This window comes from Dama dama, chromosome 23 (assembly GCF_033118175.1).
Source record: "Dama dama isolate Ldn47 chromosome 23, ASM3311817v1, whole genome shotgun sequence".
In the NCBI taxonomy this organism is placed as follows: Eukaryota; Metazoa; Chordata; class Mammalia; order Artiodactyla; family Cervidae; genus Dama; species Dama dama.
Window position 1 is genome coordinate 23,994,458 of NC_083703.1, and position 16,814 is coordinate 24,011,271.

The following is a 16,814-nucleotide window of genomic DNA, read 5'->3' on the forward strand; positions in this document are numbered from 1 at the left end:
TATAAATCACAAAATATTTATACAGTTCTCTAAAGACTGTCACTATAGCCGGATACCCAATTTTATCTCTAGTAGAAATGAAATAAGCAAGGCTATATTTACTTAGTTGTGTACCATTTGAAGTTGTTAATTTGTATTTTATGGCCAATTATTTGAAAAATTTGTATTTTTAAGCACTATCATGGGTCTCAGAGCAGTGAGATGCTTATATGTAAGAGTTATGTAGGTTGTGAAGCTGACTAAGAAAACAGAGGTTTGTGATGTTGAGAGCCTACTCATTGTGTCTCCCTTGGCTGTCCTCCTGCCTATACTTTTTTCCTCCGCCTTCTTGGTTTTGATTGATTGTATGTTGTAATGGAACTCCACAGTGCCATATTATTTAAACAGCATGTTGTGAAACAAATACTCTTAAGTTACAAACTTGGCATTAAGGTAGAGGACTGTTTGAGTAAAACCTGTAGAGCCTTTTTTTCCCTTTTCATTATGTATAATTTTTTTAAGTGGTAGAATCTTTGGCTGAAAGTTTTTCTTTCTGATTAAGAAAGCTGTGATATCTTTTGAAACTTAGGTGTTGAGGTTTATAAAAAATAAAATGTTATTATTAATTTATTACTACTTTGGTCACTAAAATTTGTGTAATTTTCATTAATTACTTTCCTTATAATACCTTTTCTTCCAAATATCATGTTTTTGTTGGATTTGTAGACATACTTATTGTGCTGGGGTAAGCAAGGATATCCTATTAAGTGACTTGGGAAGATTTGTCATTGTTTAGTTGCTAGGTTGTGTCCATCTCTTTGTGACCCCATAGACTGCAGCATGCCAGGCTTCCCTGTCCTTCACTGTCTCCTGGAGTTTGTGCATTTTCATGGCCATTGAGTCGGTGATACCATTCAACCATTTCATCCCCTTTACCCCCCTTCTCCTGCCCTTGATCTTTCCCAGCATCAGGGTCTTTTCCAGTGCATTGACTTTTAGCATCAAGTGGCCAAAGTATTGGCGATTAAGTTTCAATATCAGTCCTTCCAATGAGTATTTAGGGTTGATTTCTTTAGGATTGACTGGTTGATCTCCTTCCAAAGGACTCTGGAGTCTTCTCCAGTATCACAATTTGAAAGCATCAATTCTTTGGCTCTCAGCCTTCTTTATGGTCCAGGTCTCACATCCATACATGACTACTGGAAAAAACCATAGTTTTGACTAGAAGGATCTTGGTTGGCAAGGTGATTTCTCCACTTATGATATACTGACTACGTTTGTCATAGCTTTTCGTCCAGTGAGCAAGCATCTTTTAATTTTTTGGCTGCAGTAGCCATCTCCAGTAATTTTGGAGCCCAGGAAAGTAACATCTGTCACTGTTTCCACTTTTTCCCCTTCTGTTTGCCATGAAGTGATGGGACTGGATGCCATGATCTTAGTTTTTTGAATGTTGAATTTTAAGTCAGCTTCTCACTCTCCTCTTTCACCTTCATCAAGAGTCTCTTTAGTTCTTTTTGCTTTCTGCATTTAGGGTGATGTCATCTGCATATCTGTGATTGTTGATATTTTTCCTGACAATCTTGACTCCAGCGTTTGATTCATCCAGCCCAGTATTGCACATGATGTACTCTGCTTATAAGTTAAGCAAGCAGGGTGACAATGTGCAGCCTTGATATACTCCTTTGCCAATTTTGAACCAGTCCATTGTTCCATGTCTGGTTCTAACTTGCTTCTTGACCTGCAAACAGGTTTCTGAGGAGGCAGTTAAGGTGGTCTGGTACTCCCATCTCTTTTAAGAATTTTCCACTGTTTGTTTTGATCCACACAGTCTGAGGGTTTAGTGTAATCAATGAAACAGAAGTAGGTGTTTTTCTATAATGCCCATGCTTTCTCCATTATCCTTTGAATGTTGGCAATTTGATCTCTGGTTCTGTCTTTTCTAAATCCAGCTTGTACATCTTCATATTCACATACTGCTGAAGCCTAACTTGAAGGTGATTGACTAGCCTTAATTTAGATGGATATGTGGAAACAGATAGCCTTTTTTTTTTTTTTTTTAAGTTTTAATTACTAGTTTTTGGTTGTGTCTTTGTTGCTGCATGGGTTTTCTCTAGTTATGGCAGGTGGGGGCTACTCTGCTGTGTTGGTGCGCAGGCTTCTCTTTTTGCAGAGCAAAGGCTCTGGAGCATTTGCACTTCAGTCGTGTGACACTCAGGCTCAGTAGTTGCTGCTCCTGGCCTCTGGAGCAGAGGCTGAAGTAGATGTGGTGCATAAGTAGTTGCTCCCATGGCATGTGGAATCCTTCTGACCCATGGACTGAACCTGTGTCTCCTGCACTGGCAGGCTGATTCTTTACCCCTGAGCCACCAGGAAAGCTAGTCTATTTTTGTTGTTGGTATTCTATCCAGTTTTCTCTCCTTTTCCTTATTTGACACATAGAATATTTGAATGAAGAACACCTTCAAAAGCCTTCTTTAGATGACTTTTAAACTTCATTAGGGTCAGATGAGTGGTATGGAAAACCTCAGAATCAACTCGAATTATTGGAGGAAAAAATATTTGTAAAGGAAATTTCAGGTGATTTCCAAAGTGAACTATCTGGATGGGAAAGGTTCACATTTCTGAGGTCATCCATGAAGTTTAATCAACTTAAATATGATTGGTTTGTTAAGCGGGAGTTTATTTTCTCCTGAAGCATACTTTGAAAACTTTGTTCTTATTTGTGAATTATAGTTTATTACAACAGTGATTAATTTTTATGAGATAATAATGTCTTTTGTATTTGATGATGAAAATCTGTTCTTGGATGTGTGATGTTATGGGATGGGTGTAGCACCAGAGAGGCACGTAGCAGAAAAGTAATAGTAAAGAATATTTGGTTTTCAGAACATTTGAAGTATTCTCTTATTACTTTCTTTGAACATTGATTTGCTAAAAATGATTTGGTAACAAACCTGATTTTATCATCGTCATTTTCTTGTTTTTCGAATTTATCTGATGTTTTGTATCGAGTGGTTGTTATGTTTGGGAAATTTCAGTTTTGCATATTTTCAGATTTTTTATTTGTGTTCCATCAGAGATTTCAGGTAGATGTATTAGAAGTATTTATATTTATTCAACAAAAATTTACGTCTAGTTAAAGTCCAGGCACCAGTTTAACAATGACAACACTGTTTGGATCAAACAAACCTTTCATTTCAAAGCATGTTGATTAATTTGCATCTGGCATCATACTTTCATAGTTATTTAATTGGTCTTTATTTGCACACACCTTATATTAAAATGGTTATTAAAAACTGAAAACCATTTAATCAGTCTTTCTCTTGGCCGCCCCCCCCCCCCCAAACTAAATATAGGGGATGATTGGGAATCAGTTTTATGGTATAATTGTACTTTTAATTTTTAGAAATCTTAACTGCGAAATGTAACTGTTTTTCTCTACTTAAATACTCGGAAAAAATGGTTTCTGTTTCAGGGGTTTTAAGCTTTCCCTTTTGAAAAGCAGCCTTCACCTCAATTTTAAAAGTTCTTGCTCTGACCTATGCTAGATCCTTACAATCTCATAGATGTGGCCCACTAATGAAATTGTAGTACCTTGCTTCTTTCTAGATGTTGCCTTCCTGTGCTGGGCACTAAAACTGGTTTAAATAGAAGTGGAATGTTTTTGTTGAAAATGATGCTTCTTGAGAAACAAATATCTTCCGTGTTGCTTAACTCTGAGTCACTAAATAAAACAACTAATAGGTACTTTTATTAATTGCTGCAGTTTAATGCTCAAACAACCATGTTATAAATTATCTACATTTTTAAAAGAAAAATTTATACCAGACTCTAAAATAAACTTTTGCTTGATTTTTCTTAGGCAGACTGACTTATTTTTATAGCTGAAGTTTTCATATTTTTATTTTACAAGTCCAATAATTATTTATTATTAATGTGCCATCTTTCTTCCTCTTGTAGACAAATTGTAATCAATTGTTTTTCCTTTTACTTCCTTTCTCAATCAAAATGTTAGACTTATACAAGCACTAGCAGCAATTCTATATCTGGATCCTTGAAGCGCTTGGAAGATACTGCAGCTCGATTTACAAATGCGAATTTCCAGGAAGTCTCTTCGCACACTACTAGTGCAAAAGATGTTTCAGAGGCTAGAGGGTCAGAGTGCAAAGGGAAGAAATCTTCGGCTCACAGCTCAGGTCAAAGGGGAAGAAAGCCTGGTGGAAGGAATCCAGGAACGACTGTGTCAGCTGCTAGTCCTTTCCAGCAAGGTATTACTTACGATGTTTTAGTTGAAATACTTGTTCTTATGATGATCAATAGTAGTTAAGTTTTATAAAATAATTTACTTTTTGCTTATAACTGTTGGATAATTAGAGGTTATTTTTGATTAGTTGCTATAGTAAGATTACTTCAAAGACTAATATTCTTTCTTAAAATGTTTCTGGGACCTTCACTTTCCTCTTGTGTTATGACCTGTGCTTCTAAAGTTGAACTGTAATTTTTTTAAATGTTAAAATAGATGTGGAATAAAGTTAAAAGTTTGGGGAGAAAAACAATAAAAGCTGGAGTTTTCCTTTCCTTTATGCTCAATAGAAAAGTCATTCTATTTTATAAATTGCTTTTATTTATCTTTCCCAGTTGAACACTAGAACTGTTAAAGTATACGTTTTTATTAAGTGAACAAGTACTGAGTAATTTTTAGGGGAGCTAAATAGTTTTCAGTAAATAATAGTTACTAATTATTAATGCATTACCGACTGAGCTACAAGGAAAGCCCCATATCTTTTGGTAATTATGAATACCCAATTTTGAGTTTTAGTTAAACAACTTTTTTTTTCCAGTGTAAATATGTTTTATGCATTCTTTGGGGACATACTTATACTGAAAAAATAATTTGCTATTTAACTGATATTCAGAATTAACAAGGCATGCTGTGTTTTTTTTTAATAAATGGCAACACTTTTCTGGAGAACAGAATAACTCAGCTAAACTTTAGAATCAGTTAGCCAAATATTCTAGGTTTTTACTTTGTATAATTTTATCATGGACATAAATATTTTGAGAAATATAAATGTTCAAAACTGTTCCAAACAAATATATTTAATAAAGTATAAAATAAAGGCTTCCTTCTCTCCCCCACCTCCCATCCTGACCTTTGACTCCTAGGAGTAAACGAGGGGCAAGCTGTCCTTTCCTTTACCCTATTCAAACTTTTGATGATGATAAAAATTATACCCAAAATCTTCCAGGAAATAATTTGAATATGTAGAAAGATTGCTTAGTCACTGACCTCTTCATTATAAAGTATATTCATATATTTTAAACTAAGTTATTTTTGAATTTCAAGATGTTCAAGTCCTAAATTTCTTTTTTCCTTTTTCCTCATGTAACAAAAAGTTAGGTAGAAAAGAAAATGCTAAATTTGCTATTTTGTGTGTAATAAATTTACTGTATATTATTTTTATGATACTTTGGATAATACTGAAACTGTAATTGTTATTATTATTTTTTTGGCCACGCCACACGAATTGTAGGATCTTAGTTTCCCAACCAAGGGTTGTACCCAAGCCGTGGCCGTGAAAGTGCTGAGTCCTAACCACTGAACTGCCAAGGAATTCTCATAAAATTGTAATTTTTAATGTAACTTCAATCACATTTTGAATGTGATTGGCAGAATTCAGTTATTTCTTCTCTGTAACAAAGACCTTACTTTGTACTGCTAAATTTAATTGCATTTTTGAGCTTTTAATCGTATCTTTGAAGTACTAATCCATTGAGAAAAGAAATCTCTCATTTTCTTAAACTTAACAACATTGGAGTCTTTCCCTGCTTCTGTTAAGATATGATAGAGATGTGTTATGTTTGCATATCTGAGGTAATATTCTAAAAAGTTTTAAAAGTTGAAATTGATAGTAGAGCATTGAAAGTAATTGTGTTTTTTCTTTTTTAATTTCAGGATTGTATGTGAATTTTAGAAAATATACATTTAAAGCATTGCATATACTAAATGTTTTAAAGTATTTGCCTTGCTGTTGTGAGCTTTTGACACCAGCTGTAAAAACAAAAATGTGCAGGAAAAGGACAGATGGTGACAGATCAGAATGGATAATAAAGAACTTCTTTATAGCTGCTAATTAAGTGGCAAATTGCAGTTATACTTAAATGATTGATGTGATGTAAATGGCTTCTTAATATGTATATTTTTCTGTACAGAAATGGCCTGAAAATGGTCACAGAAGTACATGTAATTTCATAAATGAATAAGGCAGATATTCTCTTGAAAAAGTTAAATTTTAGAACTGTTACTGTTTTCTAAATGAGCCATTTCAGAAGAACTTAAAATTTAAAAACCAAAACCTTGAGACTTTAGTTAAAAATAAATTATTTCTTGTGTGTTAAGGAAAAATGCCTTTCTGAATATTTAAGTGAATTTATGTGTGATTACCTATGAATGTGCTCTATAATAAAATTTAGTATTTAGCTTGGAATTTCCACTGCCAACAGAACACTTCATTTTGAGCTTTTGTTTCTAAGTATAATAGTTAAAACCTGATATAGTTTAGTTTTATGAAACACAATAGTTCTGTGGTCAAAACTGAGTCTAAATGTGTGTTACTTCATTTGGTAAGTGTGACGAGAGAGTTTGATAAAGTGAAATGGTGGACTGAACTTATTTCATCACAGCCATTAGTTTTCACCTGGTAAATAAGAACCTTGAGGTTCTTATATTTCATAATGACATGATGGGGTACTAGTATTCTTTAACTAAAAAGTGGGGGAAATAAGCAGTTTTGGACGTTTTATGAGAGGTGCCTCTCCTATGATTCTACTTTCATAAAAGCAGCAGCAAAATGTAAGTGGCTGGTCTCTTTTCTTTATGCAGCTCCATGAGAAGTAGACTGGGAGAAATGTGAGTTATATAGATTATTCCATGTGATCATTATTATTTTATCGAATTCATGTTTTGGTGGGGTAGATGTAACTGAGTGATAATATTCACCAACATTATCTTGAAGTTAAAACTCTGAACTTAATGACTGAAGCAACATCGTTTGGTTCTTACTATATGTTGGGAACATTTATAATCCTATCTTAACAATTGAAAAAGAGACGATTCCCCATGCCATTCAGAGTTCATAGTCTTTTGAAAGTCTTCTTGAGACTTTGCTGTTCTTCAGTCCTTCTTCAGCGTATATAAGGCATTTGGGGAAGAATTGAGGAATGCTACCATGGTAAAAGGTAGGTTGAAAAAACCACATCTTATATCTCGGTAATTTTACAAGTAATAGCTTGTAATTCAAGAGTTAATAATTTAATAACTATAAAATGACAAGTATAATTTTATAGATAAACTTGATTTCAGTAATCTTTAAAAAAAAATCTAGCTGAGTTATATACTGATGTCCTTGGTTTTATAGTTAGTTTTTTTTCATCCTCTCTTTTTGCTGATTGTATCGTTTCTACTGCTCATGGGAACTTTTGCATCCAATTTTTTCTTTTCCTACCCCATTTTTTTTTTTCTCCCCACTACAGGCAGTTTTTCAGGAACTCCAGGCAGTGTAAAATCATCTTCGGGAAGTTCTGTACAGTCTCCCCAGGATTTCTTGAGCTTTACAGACCCAGATCTGCGTAATGACAGTTATACTCACTCCCAGCAGTCATCATCAACCAAAGATGTACATAAAGGAGAGTCTGGAAACCAGGAAGGGGGGGTAAATAGTTTTAGTTCCATAATTGGTCTCCCTTCAGCCTCAGCTGTTATTTCGCAGCCTAAAAGCTTTGAAAATTCACCTGGAGATTTGGGTAATTCCAGCCTCCCTACAGCAGGATATAAGCGGGCTCAAACTTCTGGCATAGAAGAAGAAACTGTAAAGGAAAAGAAAAGAAAAGGCAATAAGCAAAGCAAGCACGGGCCTGGGAGACCAAAAGGAAACAGAAATCAGGAGAGTGCTGCTCATCTCTCAGTCTCGTCCGCCTCTCCAACGTCGTCTGTAGCATCAGCTGCAGGGAGTGTCACCAGCTCTAGTCTTCAGAAATCCCCCACGCCGCTCAGGAATGGGAGTGTGCAGAGCCTCAGTGTGGGCTCCTCTCCACTTGGTTCAGGTAGGCCTCTGGATGTTTCCCCCTCCACCACCATCCTCCTTTCACCTTCACAAGCAAATCGTTTTAAACTGTCCTTATGAAAATGCTGTGAGTTGCTAAGTGACATTTAATTATCTTAATGAAAAATGTTATCTTAGAAGGACAGTTCAGTCTTTGGTCTTTGGAAAAGACATTTGGTACTAATTCAATTTTACTTAACTAAATGTAGACTAAATAGTTCAGTTCATTGGTCATTCATTTCTTATGAAACATCTAGAATTGATTTCCCATTTTTTGTTTTTGCTTCGCTTGCATAGTATTTTAGAAATCAACTCAGAATTCACATTTATGGTGTGAGGGTTTGCACTATTCTGGATTGGTATTTGTTTTGGAGCTTCCTTTCCCTAAACCTCAGTTAGTCTTTATTTTCTCAGTAATTCCTGACACAAATTCTAGTTAATTCCATCTAGAATATTTTTCAATCAGTGATAGGTGATTTAAATTTGTGGCTTTAAAAATCCCATTTCAGGAGATATCTTAAATGTTATGTATCATTTTTGTTTTCAATTGTGTTTACCAGTTTTTTAACCATCATTTTTACTATAGTATGAATGAATTTATAAATGCTGTTATTTACCACGTTGGTATGCTCCTTTAACTTATACTTTGTAATGTAAATATTATTTTCAATTTTTAGAAATTTCAAGATGCTTGTTTTTAAGACAGAAACTTAGCTAAATGTCAACATTTATCTTTTACATTACATCTTCAATTTGAGATAAATGACTTTAGATGTGTTGATTGAAAATTTTACCCATGTTTCAATTTTAGATTTCTGATTGTAGAAATGATGAAATTTTGGCTAAAATAAACTATGGATTTTACCTGTTCTGTTAGATGGAGAGGATAGGTGGAAAATGGTATGGAAAAATAATAAATAGAATTTAAGTGAAGAGTATTCATGTTTATTTTACAAATGTAGAATTTTGTATTGTTTCTGTAGTTTTACAGACATCTCAGTAAGCAAACGTAAGAAAGACCATTATAAGGGAGAAAAGAGCATGTGTAAAAGTCAGATATGAAAAGTAGTAACTTATTAACTGCCATCTGTTACATTCTTTTTTATCTTGTTTAATCTTTAGAACAGTTTTATGATGTAGGGACTATGAATTTTACAGCTGATAAAACTGAGACTTAGGTAAAATAAGTTGTCCAAGATCACACAGTCAGGGATTTCTTTCTCTTTTTATTTCTGATAGCTAGCTTCTTTGCCTGTGGTGGACCTGTTAGACAGGTTTTTTGGAGAAATGAGTGGACACTGTGGAAGGATTTAGTACTGTTAAAGATGGTTTACAGCAAGATTCTTTAGTCTTGGCGCTGTTGATCTTCTGGTTGGGCTAATTCTCTGCTGTGCCTCACTGTCCTGTGCCTTGTAGGATGTTTATCAGGATTCCCAAACCCTACCACTACCCATAGTGACAATCAAAAAACATTTGGGTTCTGAAAGGGGCAAAATTGCCCTTGGTTGAGAACCACTGTTTTAGAGGGGAAAAATAATAAATTGCATGAAGAAATAAGTTCATTGAAAAGATTTTAATATTTCGCACACTTGAATATATGTTTTATTTATATAGTATATTTGCTTTGAGACCAGAAGAGCTTAGCAGTTAACCATAGCCCCTGGTCACAAAAAATAAATTTACACAGATTTCCTTGGAAAAAAATTTTTTAGTTCATGTTTATCTTTAGCAAAGAGGCACAGGAATCAGGTAAGGAACATACTGAGAAAATTAGGTGTAAATTTGCTCTTAGGAAGAGATCCTCACCAGTGTCCTGTCCATAGGGGCACAGTCTGAGAGTTAACTGAATTTCAGAAATTGCATTTGGATGACAGTTGAAATACACATCCTCAAATGAATGGACTTAAAATACCAATTTACATTCTGTTTTTTTTTTTTTCCCAATTTATATTCTTGAAAAGATTTTGCTACGTGTTACTGATTTAGGGAGATTTTAGGTGTGGAAATCATGTTCTTTACATAATGATTATGTTGCGAGAGCAGTGTATTGTGAGAGCAGTGTTTGTGGCAGAGAAATATGAATTTGTATCCCTTTTACCTCACCAGTAGGTAAAACAAATATAGGGAGAAATTCCCATAAATATTATTTCACGAAGTTTAGACTTGTCAGGATTTTTTTCCCCCTTAAGTCTGTATTTTAAAATCACTGTGGAGATTGTATAGATCTTGTTAAAGCTATTATTATGGAGTAAGATTGTTTAAAACTATTTGAGGTAATATATTATTTAATCTTACACATTTTAATAAAAGTTTTATGATTAGATCAGAGCTCTCTCTCATTGATAAGCTTAGTTCTAAAAAGTCTATTCTAAAATTAAGAAAAAATAAAAACGTCTCTTCTTACCTAAGAAAAGCTAGCTGAATGCCATGAATATTTAGAAATTAAGTCTTACCATAAGTTAAGATTGCTAACTGCTGTTGAAACTTAGCTTGTGCTGCACACTGTCTTGCATAAGAGTATTATTATATAGAAGAAGAAATATAAAAAGAATTCTCACAGCTCTCAGTGGTGGAGCTATGCATTTTCCTTGACTCCAGTAACAGTTATAAAATTTAAGGGGTATTTGCTGATGAGGGTGTAAAACCATGGTAGTACACTGTCGGTCATACTTTAAGCAATGGGATCAACAAGAAAATTTGAGCCAGTAATTTTAACTTGCAATAGTACTACCTCCTAATAGAATGAAAATGTTAATTTTACCTTTGCACTAATTTTAGATTGAGAAGTCACCTAGTAATTGTACAGGCAGAAAACTTTCTCCTGTATAAATAAGTCATAGGAGGAATGTGTACTGTGTACTGTGTTACCAAGAGTTTTTCATGGTGCTCTTTTTAAAAGATTCATATGCAAGTAACAATGCAGGCAGCCTTGTAAACACCTGTTAGCTATAAGGTGAACTGTAACATGCACTGTAACCCTGGCTCCAGCAGGTTAGAGCCTGTGTCTGTCGTGTTCACTACTGTCTCCACTGTGAGCATAGTGCTGTGAACATATTAAGTGCTAAATGTTAAAAAGAAAAAAGAGTGAATACTGTTAGTAATTAGTGATCACTGAGAAGGTATCATGTGTTTAGTAGTATCCTGTGTAGTTTCGTACTTGTCTTTCAAGAGTTTTTACCAGGTTGCAAGTGAAATTATTTTTTTAAAGGCTTTTCATGTAGTATTACAGGCTAGTTTTAGGATATATAATTAGCTGGAAAAGACCATGGACAAGATGAAATTTGTATTGTACTTTGGAGTAGGCAGATAAAGAAGACCAGCATTATTATCAGAAAAGAAAGTTAAGGTATATTTGAAGGGTAAACTTTATAAAAACAAGAAGCTTGTGTTTGTGGGATAGAAGTAACGTTGATTAAACAGGGCAGGATGGGTTTATGGAGAGTAAGTCCAAACTTCTAGTAATGATATCTTGTATATCTTGGAGCACCTAAGAGTTTCTCAAGAACTCTTTAATGACCATCTCATTTGATCCTTAGAACAACCTCGTGAAATAGACAGGACAGCTGCTATTGTTGTGGTGGTTGTTCCTCTTTTACCACCACTAGGACGTAAAGCAGATGTACAATCAAGTCCTTATGCTGTGACTCTCTTAACATTGTTAGTGAGAAATAGCATTTTAAGAGTAGTTAAAGTTCTCTCATGACATGTTCAAATTACGCTTATGACAGAGCATGTGTCGAGATACTTATTCTAGGAGGCCTAGATCCAGTCAGAATAGAAACCCAGAAAACACCTCTAAACTGGAGTGATCGAGGATTTGTAAGATTTTTATTAAAATAAATCACAGTACATCCTGATAAATGACCTGTTGTTTTATAGTGACGTGCACAAAATGTACTCAAGGTTGTAAGTTTTGTCTAATAAATTATATTAAACTTTTGATTGAATTCTTTCCTACATATATTCTTTTGAGGTATTAACAGGCACCTGGTCTTTTGAAATGTTGATAAGTTAGGACGTTGAAAACATTGAAAGTTTTGGATGAGTTGACATGCTATATTTGTCCTTTACTGTTTTTCTGTTTATCTCAATCACATTAGGAGAATTTAGGATTTACTAAAATGATAGTTAGCATTTTTTTCTCCACAGAAATCAACATGTTATTAGCATTAATTTCTTTTCTTTGGGCATGCTCTGCCCTTTCAGAGTGTATTCTTCCCAGTTTGTTTGATTTTTTCAATCTTAGTCACTCATTCTTTAATAGAGTGCTGCCATTCCTTTCTCAGTTGAGATGCCCGAAATCTTTTCAGTGATGGAATTTTTTAGTGGTAATAAATGCTGTAAAAAGAGATTCTGGAAAGGCAGTCATTCTGTTGTGATACTATGTACTTATTCTTAAGCTCTTAAAAGATATCACAAAGATAAGTTATTAATATGAGTAGATCACCTCTAGAAGTTTGGTTTCTACTGAAATATGAAATTTATGAAAGTTTGACTTGAGCCCATATAACTTTGAACAGGATCCTATTTATGTCGTATCTACTTATGCTGGTAAAGTGAAACTTAGAAGTCTTTTTCTGATAAAATATTTTAGTTAAAAATAGACTGATTCTGTAAGCAAATAAGGGAACCATAAAGATATAAAGTGTTATTATAATAGACTGATAAGAGTAGAGTTGGTAGTGCAGTACTGCAAACCAGAGTAGATGCGGACAGTGAGCATCCTTCACATCTGTCTTAATGGTTAGCTTAATGATTTTGTATGCATTGATTATATTGGATTATAAATGAAGAAGATATTGGATATGGCTAAGACCAGCGAATACCTTGGCATCTGTTTTCTTAGAATATCCTGATTTTTTTTTGGTCTTTGATGACCTGAAAATTTCTGGCCCTATGTTGCGGCTATCTTTCTGTAAAAGTATTAGATCAAAAGCCAGAATAGCCATATTCCAGTTTATTCCTCATTGACAAAATCTTTCTGCACAAGGTCCTTTGATTATTTTTAGCACCATTCCAAGCAAATACCATTTCTTTAGAACATAGCATGTGTCTATCTCTTTAGTAGCCTTTTAAAATCTCACTTGTATTGCATTTGTTAATGAAGCATAAGGCGGCAAATTCTCCCACAATGGCTCATCTTCTTGGGTTGTTGGGAAAGGACTTAAACTAAACTGGCCTAAGTGTTTGATCTTTAAACAGTATTTCATATCAGTTTCTTTAACATTACAGGGATTGCTTTGTCTTACTTTTTAATATCAAATTATTCAGAGTGGGCTCATGATTAGACTTGACTTTTGAGGTAGATGCGTGAATTTTGGTTGCCTGAAAGACTCTCTGGTACACATGGTTCCTACAGGTCATGTTTTTGGTTAACTTAATATCTAGAGAATTCCCAGATATCCCTTCTTTAAAAATAACTGGCCAGTGGTGGTGGCCACACCTGAATAACAGTTGTTTCCAGATTAGTAGGCCAGGTATTTTGAGTCACAGCCTTCCCTTAGTCCTGGTTTTATCAATTATTTTTTCATTTGGAATATCATACAGAAATATACTCCCGATTTCTGAGCAGATTTTCCTTTTAGCAGTGTTTTATTGCCTCATGTCACCCTCTGCTAGTTCTCTTCATAAGGGAGGAGTAAAGGAATCAAAGTAATTGCTTGTTCATTATAATCATCAAAAATGAAAGGTACAAGAGAATAAGCTGACTGTAGTTTAATGAGTTTTACGTAACTGTAAGTTATATAAAACTTACATAACAGTAAGTCATAATGGATTTCTGCTCAGATATAAACTAAATTTTCATACTTAAATTACAGTTACTAATTGAATATAGCATCCAGATATTTTTGATACATTGTTCTCATCTAATGAATTATATAAAATTTATCACATTGCCTAACTATACTTCCTCATAGTAGTGTATCTATTTATTCTTAAAACGTTTGTTATACAGATTCATTTGTAAGCCCTTATGTCTTTTCCTCATTCTTTGCCCACATATGCATGCAACATATTTCTACACTGTCCTGTTAAGATTATGAGAATTACATTCTGTTTGGTTCTCCTGTCCCTGATGTCCCAATTACTGGCTTATAATTTCCGTCCACACAGTTCTTGCCCTTCTCAGCTAGACTTTGGATGGGTGTTTTCCTGTTTTTCTGGCCCTTTTCTTTTCTACCCTTAAGTCACTGGCAACTGCTTTGCTGATTTCCTTTCTCCTCCCTTCCAACAGAAATTTCCATGCAGTATCGGCACGATGGAGCTTGTCCAACAACTAGTAAGTTGCCGAACTGGGTTGGTAACCCAGGCTTTTTTATTCTACTCTAGTGCTTTTTCTAGTATATTACACCACCTCTGAACCCTTAAGTTTTAATTTTCTAAAATGCAGTTGGTTCTTAGTTATGTAGTTTTCTCCTACAATGATAGATTAACTTGCTGTTTTGTCGGTCCTGTGTTCAGAATCCATATTACAGTGAAATTATGAACAAATTTTGTTGATTGCTGGCCTTTTAATATGGTGCTACTGTTGTGAAATTGTGACTTTTGCTCCCCAGTGAAGTAATATTTTCAATATTTTGGTTTTCACTAGTCTTAATGTTCATATATGTATATTGGCATTAGATAGCGTTTTTTGCTTAGACCACTTCATATGTTGAGACTGTTGTTCTAAAGTCTAGGAAATGAGAATGTTTGATCAGGTTAGATGCTAAAATGAGTTTTGTTTTTTTTAAAATAATAAATATTGTTAAGTGTGACCAAAGGTGGATTTACCTATATAGAATTGTATTTTATTGTTACTGACTTTCAGCAAGAAAGACATTAGACTACTAAATGTCTTTTTTAAAGTAGCTTTACATACATTTATTACTAAGGAAATTTATCATCATTATGACAGTATATTTGGCATACAAATTTAGTAGATAATATATTGGCAAATGAAATGCAATATCTAGAAATTCATACTATGTGAAAACTGAGCCAAGCTTGTAATGATTTAAGTAATGATACATGATAGACTTATTGAGATTTTATTATACTGATTCAGTCTATACCTATGTATTTCTTTGTGTGTTTGAGAATGATCTTAACCTGAAGTCCTTTTTTCCTTACTTAAAAGCTTTCTCAGAGTTGCTGAATGCAATACACAATGGTAAGTTTTATTAGAATCTTATCTGGTGGTTCATTTATTACAAAGGTTGCCTTTTGTCAAGAATCCCAATTGAAAGCTTGCATGTTCTATTAATGAAATGAAACCTAGCTCTCAATCAATTGTTCAGCACCATAGTGAAGCTTTTTGTAGATTGCCTATAGGAAGATAATAGGGCAACTTCGTTCATCAGTTTGACTTTTACTCTCTTTGTAAGGCATGATGGTCATAGTGGTGTTCTTCCTTTAAAAGTCTTTTTTCTAGTTTTGCAAATGGGTTTTTTTTTTTCCCCCTTTATTTTTTTTTTCAGTGGGTTTTGTCATACATTGATATAAATCAGCCATAGATTTACACATATTCCCAATCCCGATCCCCCCTCCCACCTCCCTCTCCACCCGATTCTTCTAGGTCTTCCCAGTGCACCAGGCCCGAGCACTTGTCTCATGCATCCCGCCTGGGCTGGTGATCTGTTTCACCATAGATAATATACATGCTGTTCTCTCGAAACATCCCACCCGCACCTTCTCCCACAGAGTTCAAAAGTCTGTTCTGTACTTCTATGTCTCTTTTTCTGTTTTGCATATAGGGTTATCATTACCATCTTTCTAAATTCCATATATATGTGTTAGTATGCTGTAATGTTCTTTATCTTTCTGGCTTACTTCACTCTGTATAATGGGCTCCAGTTTCATCCATCTCATTAGAACTGGTTCAAATGAATTCTTTGTAACGGCCGAGTGATATTCCGTGGTGTATATGTACCACAGCTTCCTTATCCATTCATCTGCTGATGGGCATCTAGGTTGCTTCCATGTCCTGGCTATTATAAACAGTGCTGCCATGAACATTGGGGTGCACGTGTCTCTTTCAGATCTGGTTTCCTCAGTGTGTATGCCCAGAAGTGGGATTGCTGGGTCATATGGCAGTTCTATTTCCAGTTTTTTAAGAAATCTCCACACTGTTTTCCATAGCGGCTGTACTAGTTTGCATTCCCACCAACAGTGTAAGAGGGTTCCCTTTTCTCCACACCCTCTCCAGCATTTATTGCTTGTAGACTTTTGGATAGCAGCCATCCTGACTGGCGTGTAATGGTACCTCATTGTGGTTTTGATTTGCATTTCTCTGATAATGAGTGATGTTGAGCAACTTTTCATGTGTTTGTTAGCCATCTGTATGTCTTCTTTGGAGAAATGTCTGTTTAGTTCTTTGGCCCATTTTTTGATTGGGTCATTTATTTTTCTGGAATTGAGCTGCAGGAATTGCTTGTATATTTTTGAGATTAATCCTTTGTCTGTTTCTTCATTTGCTATTATTTTCTCCCAATCTGAGGGCTGTCTTTTCACCTTACTTATAGTTTCCTTTGTTGTGCAAAAGCTTTTAAGTTTCATTAGGTCCCATTTGTTTATTTTTGCTTTTATTTCCAATATTCTGGGAGGTGGGTCATAGAGGATCTTGCTGTGGTTTATGTCAGAGAGTGTTTTGCCTATGTTCTCCTCTAGGAGTTTTATAGTTTCTGGTCTTACATTTAGATCTTTAATCCATTTTGAGTTTATTTTTATGTATGGTGTTAGAAAGTGTTCTAG

General features: G+C 34.5%; 1 protein-coding gene across 4 annotated transcripts in view; it reads left to right on the forward strand.

The window, feature by feature from the left end:
• The window catches only part of MLLT10 (MLLT10 histone lysine methyltransferase DOT1L cofactor), a 218,008-nt gene that overhangs the window by 138,050 nt on the left and 63,144 nt on the right, over positions 1-16,814 (forward strand). For all 4 annotated transcript variants that reach the window (XR_009690015.1, XM_061126177.1, XM_061126178.1 and 1 more), the window contains exons 10-13: positions 3,995-4,247; positions 7,513-8,082; positions 14,317-14,361; positions 15,202-15,234. Coding sequence is in view for 3 of the 4 variants with exons in the window: in XM_061126177.1 (XP_060982160.1) it covers positions 3,995-4,247; positions 7,513-8,082; positions 14,317-14,361; positions 15,202-15,234 (901 nt within the window). In the remaining variant the exon portion in view is untranslated. The remainder of the gene's footprint in view (positions 1-3,994; positions 4,248-7,512; positions 8,083-14,316; positions 14,362-15,201; positions 15,235-16,814) is intronic.